Below are 13,182 nucleotides of genomic sequence, written 5' to 3'. Positions count from 1 at the left end.
CTTAAATAAAAATCATACTGTTGTAAAATACCTCCTTGTGAACAAAAAAGCAATTAAAAGGTAGGAGAGAGTTTTCATAACAGAAGGAAATTAAAGGGAAAAGGAAATATCTGGAGCGAGGTCTGCGTTGCGCAACATCTTCTGGAGAGAAGGACAAAGGATGAGCTTGTGGGTTTTTAAACAAATTTGAAGTTGATAAAACTACTTGGGCCAGTCAAAAGTAAAGCTGAGTATGAAGACATACAAGGGACACAGTATTAGCAGTGTCTAATTCTATGAAAAGGAAAATATATTCCTAGATTTATAGAAGAGAACCAAGAGATGTGTGGACAAAGCATACGCAAGAGCTGTAAAAGTATTTTATTCCTTGGTTACATCATGTTAAAGACTAAATTAAGTCAAACAATGAGAAAGATATGTCAGAAAAGGACTTAATAAAAGGGTTTCTGTGGTAAGCAAAAACCACCTTCTTAATAATCTCCCATTTCAAGTTCAGAATAATTTGTTTGCTGCTTCCAAAATAATCTGAAAGGTTTTTAATACTTCCTATTCCTAACAGATATCAGAATAATTTGAAGATATTTTTATGCTTCAAAAAGAGAAATCATCTTTAAATGTTTAAAGAAGTCACGTAATAGGGATGAAGAGGCCTGCGCCTGACTTATTTTAAATGTTCAAATTACTTGGCACTGTCACATAAGCACAATTATGGTTTTGCTTTCCGTTGTCAGCATTTCGTGCTTATTCCAGAACCACTAACCAAGGGTCTGGAGATCTTCCTAAGAGCTTTTCAAAGAAACGCTGTTCTTTTCTCAGCCCATATAAGCTGCGCTAAATAACTCTTACACATCATTTTTTCACAGCTCCCACTTTTAGGTAACTTGGTCTTAGCCTAAACATTCTGCTCTAATTAAAGTTACACGATAACGATAAAGTAACATCATAAACCAGCTTTACAAAAGCAACAGAAGGTTTTTTAACATCTAGTCTGTTAAAAATATTTAATCTAGAAATGTGTAGGTATCAACAGTATCTGTGTCATTGCTAAAACCAGTCACATAGATACTTCACATGCATCATCTTCTACAGACTGTAAACTGGATTAATTCAGCATGTGCTCCCCCTCCCCCCCCAAACTATTGATAAATGCACCACTGTTATCATCCCTGCAACACAAACCCCCTATTTTCAAGGAACACTCTGGATGGTAAGACAACCTTTAAATATTTTTCCTCTGGAAATACAAAGCATTAAATTCGTGCCACACCTCAAACATACCAATCTGACAGTACAATAAAGCCCAAACGTATTATCTGTATGCTATGCAAACTGTTGCCACGCTTTCAAATGTTGGGTGGTTTTTTTCCCCCCCCCAATCACTGCTTAAAATTACCTTCCTGGAAAAACAACCTTTGTGTTTAATCTAGAACGAGTTTTTCAGAATTTTCACTTTCCACTGTAACAGCTGATTTTCAGATATAGCAAACCAGTCCTTATCTGCGCTGTTACGCAAGTCCAGTTTGGGACAGAGGGAAGAAGAGCTGATCGGTGTAACATCCCGCCAAGAAAGAAAAGCAACTGTGAAATTGTGGACCCTGAAAACCCTCGCGGGCCACTAAGCCTGGCTCATGCAGAGCTTTCAGACTCAAACTAAAATATGTCAGTCTCCTGCATTAGCCAAGTTAAAAAAAAAACAAAACAAAACAAAAAACCAAACATGTTATAAGCCCCACAAAAACACCTTCATTACTCAGAAATTTGGAAATTCTTGGCTAGTGGAGAATCCAAAACTTGGGCTGTTAGTGGTGCCTCCCCAGCTCCTTCCCTGACATCCACTCTGTGCCACTCCCGACCCACCACGGCCGCAGAGTGGGAATGCTTGGGAAGCACAGACACGGCAACACGTTTGCTTGTGCAAGGTTAAGATGAAGTCGAACAAAAATGTTCTTAATCTTTTCTAAATCAACATGGAAAAATAAATCCTTGTGGAACAGACAAGAAAGGAAGCACTTTAAAAAAAAAATAAAAAAAAATCACCAATTTGTATTTAAATCCTCAGGCTGTACCGCAAGATTTGTCATGTCCTTCCCCTGCACTTTTGCAGTGGACAGCTGGGGAAAACATTCATCACTTTTTACAATTTGAACACTACAAAGGAAGGGGGGGGGGGAAAAAAAAAAATCAAAAGGAATTACAGCAGTTGACTTAACTACACCATCAACCAAAGAAGAGCCCCTTTGGAAAGGTCCCTCCCAAACCTGCCCCGAAACAAAAGCCTGGGTCACAAGTCAACGTAGAGCTTGCTGAACTCTACAATCACAGTACGATTTTCACTGTATACAACTTAAGGAAAACAAGATTATGCCGCTAGAACACAAGGTGCTTTACAGCGGAATACCTTGTTTTCTGTATTTCTTTAAAGGGATATAACTGCCTCAGTACAGCGGGCTTTATATAAATTTGGATAGCTCAAATAGCACGGATTTCGCGCAGACAAGGACGAAGACCGGAGCTGTACAGTAAGGAGGCATTCAAGGCCTCCGCCTCACAGGCGTCACAAATTTTAGAAACCACTTCTTGCAAAGGCTGAAGTGGAAAACACTGCAAAGGTGCTGGAGGGAACTATGTCCACAGGCTAACGAACGGCACGTTAAATCAATCTGACAGTGTACAACTGGTTCCTTTCGACCGGTTCATGGTTTCTTACCAGTGAAAAGAGGGGAGTTGGAAATTTTTCTTGGAAGTCAAAAGAGTGGTACAAAGTGCCTAATAACACATGCAAGTGATGTCAAAAAGCTCGAAGGAAGCGGCTCGTTCGCTTCCCAACACACAGGGCAGGCAAAGCCCACAGGAATCCTGAGGCTGCAGTGTTTTTCATCCCAAGTAGGCTCTGTTCTCCAAGGTAGTGGCCTCTAACCACTCTACTATTAAGAGTAAAAGACCTAACAAAGTCTCTCATTGAAAAAGGCTCATAAATCTTAGCATTACTCTTATAATCGCATAGTCTTTGAGGCTCATGAGGATGCTCAAGTCTCTTCCTTGCAAGAGTTCCCCACCATTACAAACAGAAGCAGCATTTTAGGAAAAACAACTGACAGGAAAGAAGCACTGAGGGTCTTCTACCAAGACGGCTTCGTAAATCTGCACTCAGGCTATTTCTGATGCCCAAATAGTTTCTTATCAAGGGAGCTGCAACACCATGTTCGAAAGAGCTGCCCAGGCAGCAGAGTCCGTAGTTGGACACGCCGAGCCAATGCTGCAGCTCCCTCAAGCCAGCCCTATTAAAGTTCAACAGAACGCTGCAGTTGATCGAAGACGGATCAAGCCCTCTTTATCTTTGAAAGAGAAACAGAGAAAACACCGAGGGGATCATTACATTTACTATCGGAAAACAGTGTTTGCTTTGAGGGCAAGAGATAGCTGAAGCCGAAGCTTTTTTTCTCCTGTGCCATATTTTTCTTCAGCCGTTGTATTTTCCATACTGCTGAACAGAAGCCACTAGTAATTATGCCTTCAATTATTTTAATCTTTAAAGGCAAATTACACCACTTATCCCAATGGAGACATGTTTTTAAATAAAACATGAAAGTAATACAAATAAAAATGGACACAAATCTAATCAAGCGGGTCCTACTCTTAATAAAATTAAGAAAGAATAATCCCATCACCATAAAACAAATAGGTTTGGCAATATTTATAAATACAAATACTATATAATACAGAGACCTTTGCATGTATACTCAGGAAGATCTCCACTGATTCCAATAGCCGACGTTAGTGCAGTGTCCGTATGCACAAAACCCAGCCCCCTCCATAGCAACCCCCCCAATTAGCCTCCCCCAACTTATAGCTAAGGTCAAACATCAGTGGAAAAGGGCTAAAAGTGATAAATCTGTGGCATTAACTACTGCACTCCTTTTAATAGAATCCAGCATAAACTCAAAACAGCCTTGTGCTCAGCCTGAACCATTTATCTGAGACAAAAATGTCTTCTTGACAAAAAACAGATCTCCTTTAATAAAAGTAAGGCAGACAGTATTATGCTCTGAGGGAATCCTGTTGCTCTTTTTATATTTATATATAAAAAGAATTCTTCTGTAATACACATAGATATAAAAAGTGAAGAAAATGGATGCCAAATATGTGAGCATTAGAGCATCAAATTAGCCTTTGTGAAAGCTGTTCTCCTAAATAAAAGCACTGGTGCTAATGACCGGTGGAATTACATATGTAGTTGAAGTTTTATTATTGAATATGCTTTATTCCTTTTGCTTCAGCCTGAAGTTTCACAACAATTCTTGCTCCTGATAAGCATCTTTATTCGGTTCAATTGTTATCAACTCCTTCCCAAATGAAAATGAACTTTTGAAAATGCAGCAGTCTGCAGTTTTTTTCTGAAAATTCCCCTTTAATGCAATAAAAAGTTAATAGGGAACAGAAAAAAAAGCACCAATCACATTTTAAAACATAAAAAGATCAACATGTTATCTTATTTTTCTAAGTTATTTTTAAAATCCATCCTCAACTATTTTCATGTGTTTTGGAGGATCTGTGAAAGCAACAAAATGATATCTCATCAATCACAGCGCTCTATCAAAAGCATTAAGAATCAAGTTTTGTATTTTTAAATGACCGCATATTTCTCTGTCAACTAAATGGTAGATGTTTAACAGATTTACATTCAGTCACAAAACTGGCGACTTTTGAGAAAGGTCGTTATTGCAGCCTACATGTGGGTGGCCCAGTTGATGAATTAATTAAGAATACAGAAACAAAGGTCGAAAGAAAATAATTTTTCTTTAAAACTCAAGCCACTAAAGTCTTACACATTTAATTCCAATTACTGAAAAAGAGGACATCTGTACAGCTTTAGTTTTATCCATTTCGACTAATTAACAGATTCAAATAAATAGTCATTACATCTAACTGAAAAGTTTGCTAACACTTCATTAGAAGGAAATTTAAACAAGCACACAACCTTGTTAACATATTTTGGTTTACCACAAAGTTACTTGGGCATCTCGATAATTATTTTTACTCCCTTTACAAATATATCCTGACAGCCAACTTCAATAATTCTACATTCCTTTGCATTCATTTAATTACTTCATAATTCAAATTTTCTTAAAATACCGCGAATTTTAAAAGAAGGAGCTAGCATATAAACAACAGCTGGGTATGAGATTTCACTACAGTATCTACATTCAGAAGGTTTATTAAAAATAGTTTCCCGATGGATTTAATCCTGCAAGGTTACATTAGAAGATTTCTTTGGTCTTTAATTGTATATTTTTCAGCGGTAAGCTAGCATTTCAACCTCTGCCATGGCAGCACAGTACATTCCACGAAATGCATCGAGTTCCATCTCGCATTCATTATATTGGATATCTTTGAAATGGCAAATATAATAAAAAAATTAGTGAAAACCTAAAGCTGTAGTTAGTCCTTCTGGCTCATGCCCAAACATGTTCCTTAATTGTCCTACTGGCAGATAAAACTATGTTTGTGCATACGCACGGAGCAGCTCGTTCCATCTTTAAAAACTGTGCATGCTCAAAGTAAATGGACAAGCGCACGCATCATTACTTTGCAAGCCTTCATATAGATATATTAAAAAAAAAAAAACAAAACACAACCAAACCCCCTGCTCCCTCACTGAAAAATGTGCTTATTTCTCTTTCAAAAGGACACGCTTGCCTTACATTTACCACCAGCCTTTTTCCATTTTCTTTCTCTTTTTAAAACAGATTTCTTCTTTTTTTTTTTTTTTTTTTTTTTTTTTTTTTTTTTTTACTATATGTTACCTTAAAGATATATTTCATTACTTGGAGATCGTTGTATTTCATTACAACACCTGAATTCTAAGTTCGGCTCTGCAGGTAGATAGAAATCTTTATTGACCTGAAGGAGGTGAGATATTCCTTTTACATTAGGAGTCTGCTGATGATAAGAAAATAACTCCTTTCTGCGTCTGAAATTCCCCTCATTTACAATTAGCCTGACAACCTCCGAAAACCATGCAAGGTTTTCAAACTCCTAATTCAGTCCAGGAAACACTCCGTAGGCATTACAAATTCTTGCGGTTTCCCGGTCAGTTTAGGAAGACCCATGCTTGTAATGGGCACAGCCATCCAGCGGTGACCCCCCAAATCCAGCTGCACCCCCACCAATCCAGCGGCACCCCCCCTCCCAATCCAGCGGCACTGTACTCCAAAGCAGGCATCTTCATCACAGGAAGAAGCAGCGTTTCTCTGTACCCACCCAGACCTCCTATTTCCCACCTGGATATCTGAAAATTGGGATGATAAACCAATAGCTTTAGAAAAATCACTGCCACGCAGCGTCAAGCAAACCGAGACTGAAGTACGCCAGGCGTTTGCTATACCGCTGTAGAGCAATTACCTTCCCCAAAACACAGGTGAGGCTGCCCTCCGCACTAGTCATTCGCTCCATCACTCTCCTCTTTCAACCAAAGCATCACTAATAATGTGCTTTGGATGACTACTATCAGCAAACCAATTTGCCACAGAATAATAAAATTATTTCAGAAATGAATACGATGAGGAAGAATCAGTGGAGCTCAGACATTCAGATTTCCTATCAGCACGATGCTTAGCTATGACTTTATATTGAAGTGCATGAGCAGTCATATTTAGTTCAATGAGACTGCTCACACCATTTAAAGGTCAGACTTGCTAAAAGGCTTTCCCAAACTGAATTTTCACTCAATTACGCTATTAAAAACTAGCCAGGACTACCCAGCTAACACAAATCCGTGCCTTCTAAACTAGCGCGTCATTTCTTGCAGGCTTGCCTGCTTCTGCCAGCACATGAGCCCAGGATCCCTGCCAGGCTCCTTGGGACGAGTCAACTCACACGGCTGCCAAAATCAGAACCTACCACGGTCAAGTGAGGCTGCGTGCGCAAAACCTTACGTTTCCACCTGGCAGTGGAAATACAGCGGGAGCGATGGAGAAGACCTCAGCGGGGATTGCGAGCACACACAACGCTCCCTACATCAGAAGGTGGAACCACAGCGCTGGGGCAGTGCTGAATGACAGGCTGTATTTAGACCGTGTACAAAGTGCATTTATTTTTAATCAACTTTCTTTTTGCTAGATGGACCTTTCAGTAAGAAAAGATGGTTAAAAAGTCTCCTGTACCACGAAAATCTAACACTGCAAAAGAAGGATTATTTCATTTTTCTTGGAAAAAATACGACGCTAACTCTGAAAGTATGTCTCAGCGTCGAAGATAAATTATTAATTTAATAGCAATTTAAAACTTCAGATCACAAAAATATGAATACAAGACATATAAACAATTAGGATATCTAACTTCGAGCCTCCTTCCCTAGAGATTCAAGACAAAAATTATTTTACTAGAACTGATGGCTTATTTATGTTACAGCAGCAGTATTTGGACAAGGCAAGCGTTATCGTTTTTACAACTACTTCTCCATAGTGCCCTTTAGGCTTGATGGCTCCCTACTATTGTTAAGGTCAGAGGACAAGTTCATAAAACCTCTAAATCATACATAACAAGAGTTAAAAACCCAAGATATATAATTTTTTTTTCCCTAGGCCTATGCAGAAGAATCAAAGCACAGACAATGACCATCAGAAATAATGACCGCATTAAACAAGGCTTCATAAGAAATTTATGAAGCAAGATTTTTCTTTTTTTTTTTTTTTTCTCCTCTTTTTTTTTTTCCTTTTTCTGGCAGTATATGAAGAGCCAAAAGACCTTTTTTTCCAGGAAACAAAAACAAACCCCAACGGTCAACAGACTTATTTTAAGACCTGACTCTGTAAGACCTTAAGTAATAGACATTCTTTTTTCAATTCTCCTCTTTTTTTTTTTTTCCTTTTATTTTGATTTTGCAGGAAAAGGCCTCTAACGTTCTATGAACAATGCCCTTTCGATGTAAAGTCACTTGGCTAAGTGCTTCTGAACTAATTCGCAGGAACAACCACAGCTCCAACTGCATGCAGGATTTTTGTTGGATTTGTTTGTTTGTTTTCAAGTATAACATTTTATTTTCCTATCACGTCAGAAAAGAAAGTAACTTGACTACTCATTTGTCATTAATACCTTACTAACTTACCTGCAATAAGCATCATAAGGATAGGGGAAAACAAGTAAAAATAAATTGTTTTTTCTTTTTTAAAGTCAGTAAGCGCGAGCATTAGGAAAAAAATTACAGAATAGTTACAGAATAACGAAGTGTGTAGGAGTCCTGCATAACCACTGATTCCAGGACCGGACACTTAAAAAGGAAATGATCGGTAGAAACAAACAAAAAAGACATGGATATCTTTCTCTGTCACAAACACACCAAGTTAAAGTTTGTGCAGTAATGGTATGGATTCTTCAACAAGGGATTTTGCCTGATGCGCTGTACCGTGTGTTACAGGAAAAGAGGACAAACGCCTCGCAAAACAGCGCCCTGCAGGATCACATTTTAGTTTTGAAGTTTTTGTAAAATGATAAGCTTTTATATTTAATATCCAACTTCACTCATAGTCTTTTTTAAAGTGGAATTCAATAATTCACCGTATTTCTAGACAATCACGTTTTCCAGCCACATTATATATTAATAAATATAATCAGACTACATATACATTTCAGCTGATCAGCATAAATCAATGTCAATTATGAACAAGTGTTAGAAAGACAGAATGTGACACTTCACACTTGATGTTGTCAAAGTGTCACATAAATATGTTCTAAGGACAATATATATTTTGGCTGAATTTCAGGCCCAAACAGGACTTTATCACAGCTGCGTGTGTTCGTGAAGGTTTTTGACCTAGCAAAAAATCTCATTTATTTTTCATTTTCAAAAGCATAAAATACGTTTTCCTGATATTTTCATGAAAACAAATGCAAACAAATTCTGTTGCTGTGCAAACTGTATTACCTGCCCTTCTGCAACTGTCTCTGTATCAATGATCGTGATGATTCCAGGCACCAGAGGACTTCGACGAATGTTGCTATGAGCTAAAATTTCTTCTTCAGTTGCTCCTGAAGGCAGCGTCCCTGTCAGCTGCGTAACGACTTTCCCAACCATTGTAAGTCCAGTCTTTATCGTCTATAAAAAGAAAAAGAACCAATAAATAATGTTTAGGGCTGGTTTGTGGATCTATCTTGAATTTTTTTTCTACACAATTAATATAAATAGATTGTGCACACCAGAAGCACACATAACAAATGTTTTTCTAAGTGTTCTATAAGCTGAAAAAGGCTGTAACAGAAATACCTCCTATCAATTTCAAGTACTCACTTTTAATTTGGAATTAAACACTTCCAAAAAGTTCTTGACAAAAAGAAATACTTTAATGTTGTCTAAATGTTACAGTTTCTGGGTTGGTTTTTTTTTTTTCCTTCTTTAGCTTTGTTATGTGCTTATTCCACGAGGTGCAGAGCACGGCCAGTTAGAAGACTCAAATGATGAAGCCAAAATGGGTGCGCGTGGAGGGCAGCGGTACCTAGAGGAATACTTATTGCCCCTAATGGTTAATGCTGAAATAGTTGCAAGGGACAACAAATTTGGCCTTTGATAGATACTCAGCCACATTCATTTGTTTCTCAGCAGTTCAGCCTTTTGAATATGAATATAAGACTCAAACCCAGCCAAATTAAAGCCGCCGTCCTCAAGGTACTAGAAGGGATAACTCTGTAGAAAGTACACGTATATCCCATTAAAAATAATGTGACTTTCCATAGGCTGCCTGTTTTCCAGACGTGGGTTTGAAAACATTCACTGCACCAGCTTTTATTATCTAAAGATGCTGAAGATTGTTTTTATGTTATTTCATACGGAGAAAGTGGGAGAGTACACACAGTAGGAGAGGTACAGGTTTAAAAACCCAAACCAAACACACAATCCAAACTACAATTTTAAATGCTTTCTCCTTGAATCAAGGACTGCGCCTTATTTGCCTATGAGGAACTGAGCAGATTTATTATGCAATATAAATAAAAAATAGCAAAAGAGATCAGAATGGAATGACACTGTAACAAGCCAATTCTTAACTAAAAAGACAAGCTAAGCTGCCTGCTAAATTGAAAAGGAAAAAAACCGTGCAAATCACAGGCTGAAACCAAGAAGCAGCCACAAATCAATTGCAACTGCTTTGTTTAGTGCTAAAATCTCAAACTGCAGTGATTAGAAAACACATTAGTGTTCATCAATTAGCAGCCAAACGTTTGTTTTAATAATTCATAGGAAATGACTTACACAAAGTCTGTTAGTGTGTTGTCAGGAAAACCTCTGAAGGGCCAACAGAATTAGGCGCCACACTGTATCGATGGCAATATCTAGCCAGGAAGCCTGATTAACCTCTGAGATGCCTCAGCTGATGTACTTACCCCATTAATGCTAATGGAGATACTACCACTTAAAATCGAGCCATGCCTTTATCATAGGAATGTCTTTGGGGTTTAAAGTCTTTAGCAACATCCTGCCTTTTGTTTCTTATTATTTCTTTTTATACTCAGATACAACAAATGAGACTAAAACAAGTTTTAACGGCGGCAAATCTAGAAGACTGAAAAACGTTAACATAAAGCAGATAATGATATCCGAGGAACAGACCTAAAATAGACCTGATGCCATCACAAGAACGCATTTCAACAGACACTTTCCTTACAAAAATGGACAAGGCAGTTTTCTGGCCAATAGTTAAAATCATATAAAATGTACTGGTCCTTTATACAGCAGGAAAGAGAAATCGGTATAGAAGTACCACATGGCAAAATACCTCTGCGAGTTAAAAGACCAAGAACTGTAATCGACCTATTTCAGAAAATATCTTTAATCTTATAACTAGAGAAATGGGATGACAAAGTGCCAAGTATAAATTTATAGCTCTCTAGAAAAAAATTAACCTGCTTATCTAGCAAAACGAACGACCGTTACACGTTAGAGTAGACCGCGACGGCAGGACTGCTGCGAAGTAAGAGGTGTACAAAGACGTGGCAGAGGCCATTAGCTCAGAAATATCAGCGCAAAACCATTACGGCACTTACTTCTTTGTGCTGTGTGTATATTTGCAAAAACTTCTCTCGTAATCTTTAACCTTTCCCATGCCATATCAGCTGTCCCCTCTATCCATTAGAGCTAATGACCTTGCTCTCACATAAGCTGTTAGTACTCATTAAGAAGTTATCAGGTAACAAGAGAAAACAGATGCAGCCTTTGCTAAATCACTTTACCACTATAGGATTAAAAGATATGGAGAAAGAATCAACCAAAGAAGTTATGAGGTGAGAAGAACTTGGTTTATAATTTGATGCTAGACATTCGACAGACCAAATACATTTTAAATGAAATGGGTTAAAGTTTGCGCTGTCCCAGTTCCTTTGTCACCGATGGGAACCTGCCAGTGCACACTCAGTGACATTTTCTTATAAATAAAATTCAAATACTTGATCCAGTTCCTTTTGTAAGCAATGATGCACACTGTGCAAACACACAAATTATTTGTATGCTCACATGTACCCTATCTACTTCAAAATAAGACTGTTCACATTCATTCAAATATAAAGAAACATATTTAATTAAAATAAATGTATGCACTCATACCTCATTTAATTGAAAAATAAGTACAACTTTAATTAGACAAGAAAATTAAAATGCATCCTTCAGTGCCTGTTAGGCTGTTTTGTTCCAACAAAGGTCTTGCACCCTTTTAGTGACAAAACAATACATTGCTCCTGTTTCTCATAATAAATACATTTTACATGATTGATTTGTTTACAAATGAACAACCTATAGAAAGCAGAAAGAGATATCAAAAAGATAGGCCCTGGTAGTCAACCATATGAAAGCCTCAGGGTTAGTTTGAACAAAATGAACAAACAATCAGTTACAGATTCAAGTTCAAACTAAACGGTTGTTGAAATGCTCGTGTTTCACAAAGATCTCGCTCTTGCCCATCTTCTGAAGAGAGGCAGGACAGGAAAGAAAACCTGTTAGGAAATCCATCTTAAACAGCACAGCAAGTTTGACCGCTAGGAATACGTTCCGATGGAGAAGGTCTGCGTGAGCACCACTCAAAGACAGTGAGCTGAACCATGACTCGCCCAACGACACGTTGGGACCAAAGCTCTCTTCCACAAGACGTACAAAACCCCCAAGCATAGAGCCATAAGAACGTCTTTTCCTATGCCCCCTTCCTTGCTGCCTCCAAAATGGATAAATAGGGGTAATTGTAACAAGCAACTTCACATTTGGATGCTTATCTCAAGCCAAGCACCTGAATATTGTCCCATCGCTAATGCTGTCAAGTAATACTGGGGTTTATTCTGAAAGATACTCTATGTCCATTCTACTGTGATTATTAACTGGAGTGAAAAGATTCTTTATCCTACAGGGAACAACATTTTCAGTTTTCCAAATGCATCAATTTTTGTCTTTGCTAAATATTAACCTAAATTGAAATCTTGACACATTTTCTATTTCCGGAAATTTTCTGCTTGGCCAAATTACAGAAATTGTCAAAGCTTTCTAGAACATGAGTGGAGAAAGCCACCAAACTAATGTGGGGAAATGAAAATAAGAGGCTGAGCTAGAAAAAAAATGCACGTGTGTTCTCCAGCAACAGCAGAAAGCAGAGCTCTTGCAAGATGCATCTAAGGAAAAACAGAAAAACGTTCCATGCTCAAACTAAAATCCTTCTAGGAATTGTAAATCAAGTGGAAAGATGACGTAAAGGAATTCTTCATGATGTTACCAGAATAACAAGAGTCTTGGCACACACCCCAACATGACCACGATTTTGACCTTGGTATTCTCAGTTAAGGGGGCAGCTCCTGACTCCTAAGTTATTTGATTAAGGAGGAAATGTGTTCGCTGCAAGTAGAGCACACTGAGGACAAACCCATCGTTCGCTACCAGGACATTCAAAACCCATTTCTCTTCAAAGGGAATGCCATTAAAGTAAATATTCTGTACTGCCACCGAGACCTCCTACAGAGCATCTGAAAAGTAATTCTCAGAAGTGACCCTGTTGAAATGACTCTTTGCTCTCACCTTTATCTTTCTCCTTTATAAGTTCTTTCACTTCCTTCAAGAAGAAATTGGACTCCAGAGAAAAGGCTGTAACTCAAGATAATCTGACAGAACAAGAACTTTTTATGAAACCACTTCTGAACCAGAAAGCAGCAGTGTAGGGA

The 13,182-nt window shown here is 38.0% G+C and overlaps 1 protein-coding gene across 6 annotated transcripts in view; it reads right to left on the bottom strand.

Moving 5' to 3' along the window:
* BCAS3 (BCAS3 microtubule associated cell migration factor) overlaps positions 1 to 13,182 on the bottom strand; it is a 384,390-nt gene that overhangs the window by 295,203 nt on the left and 76,005 nt on the right. For all 6 annotated transcript variants that reach the window (XM_035889526.1, XM_009633926.2, XM_035889529.1 and 3 more), the window contains one exon: positions 8,924 to 9,094. In XM_035889526.1, coding sequence (XP_035745419.1) covers positions 8,924 to 9,094 — 171 coding nt within the window. The remainder of the gene's footprint in view (positions 1 to 8,923; positions 9,095 to 13,182) is intronic.

Source organism: Egretta garzetta, unplaced genomic scaffold, assembly GCF_000687185.1.
Source record: "Egretta garzetta isolate BGI_Z169 unplaced genomic scaffold, ASM68718v1 scaffold112, whole genome shotgun sequence".
NCBI lineage: Eukaryota > Metazoa > Chordata > Aves > Pelecaniformes > Ardeidae > Egretta > Egretta garzetta.
This window is presented reverse-complemented; position numbering and strand designations above follow the sequence as displayed.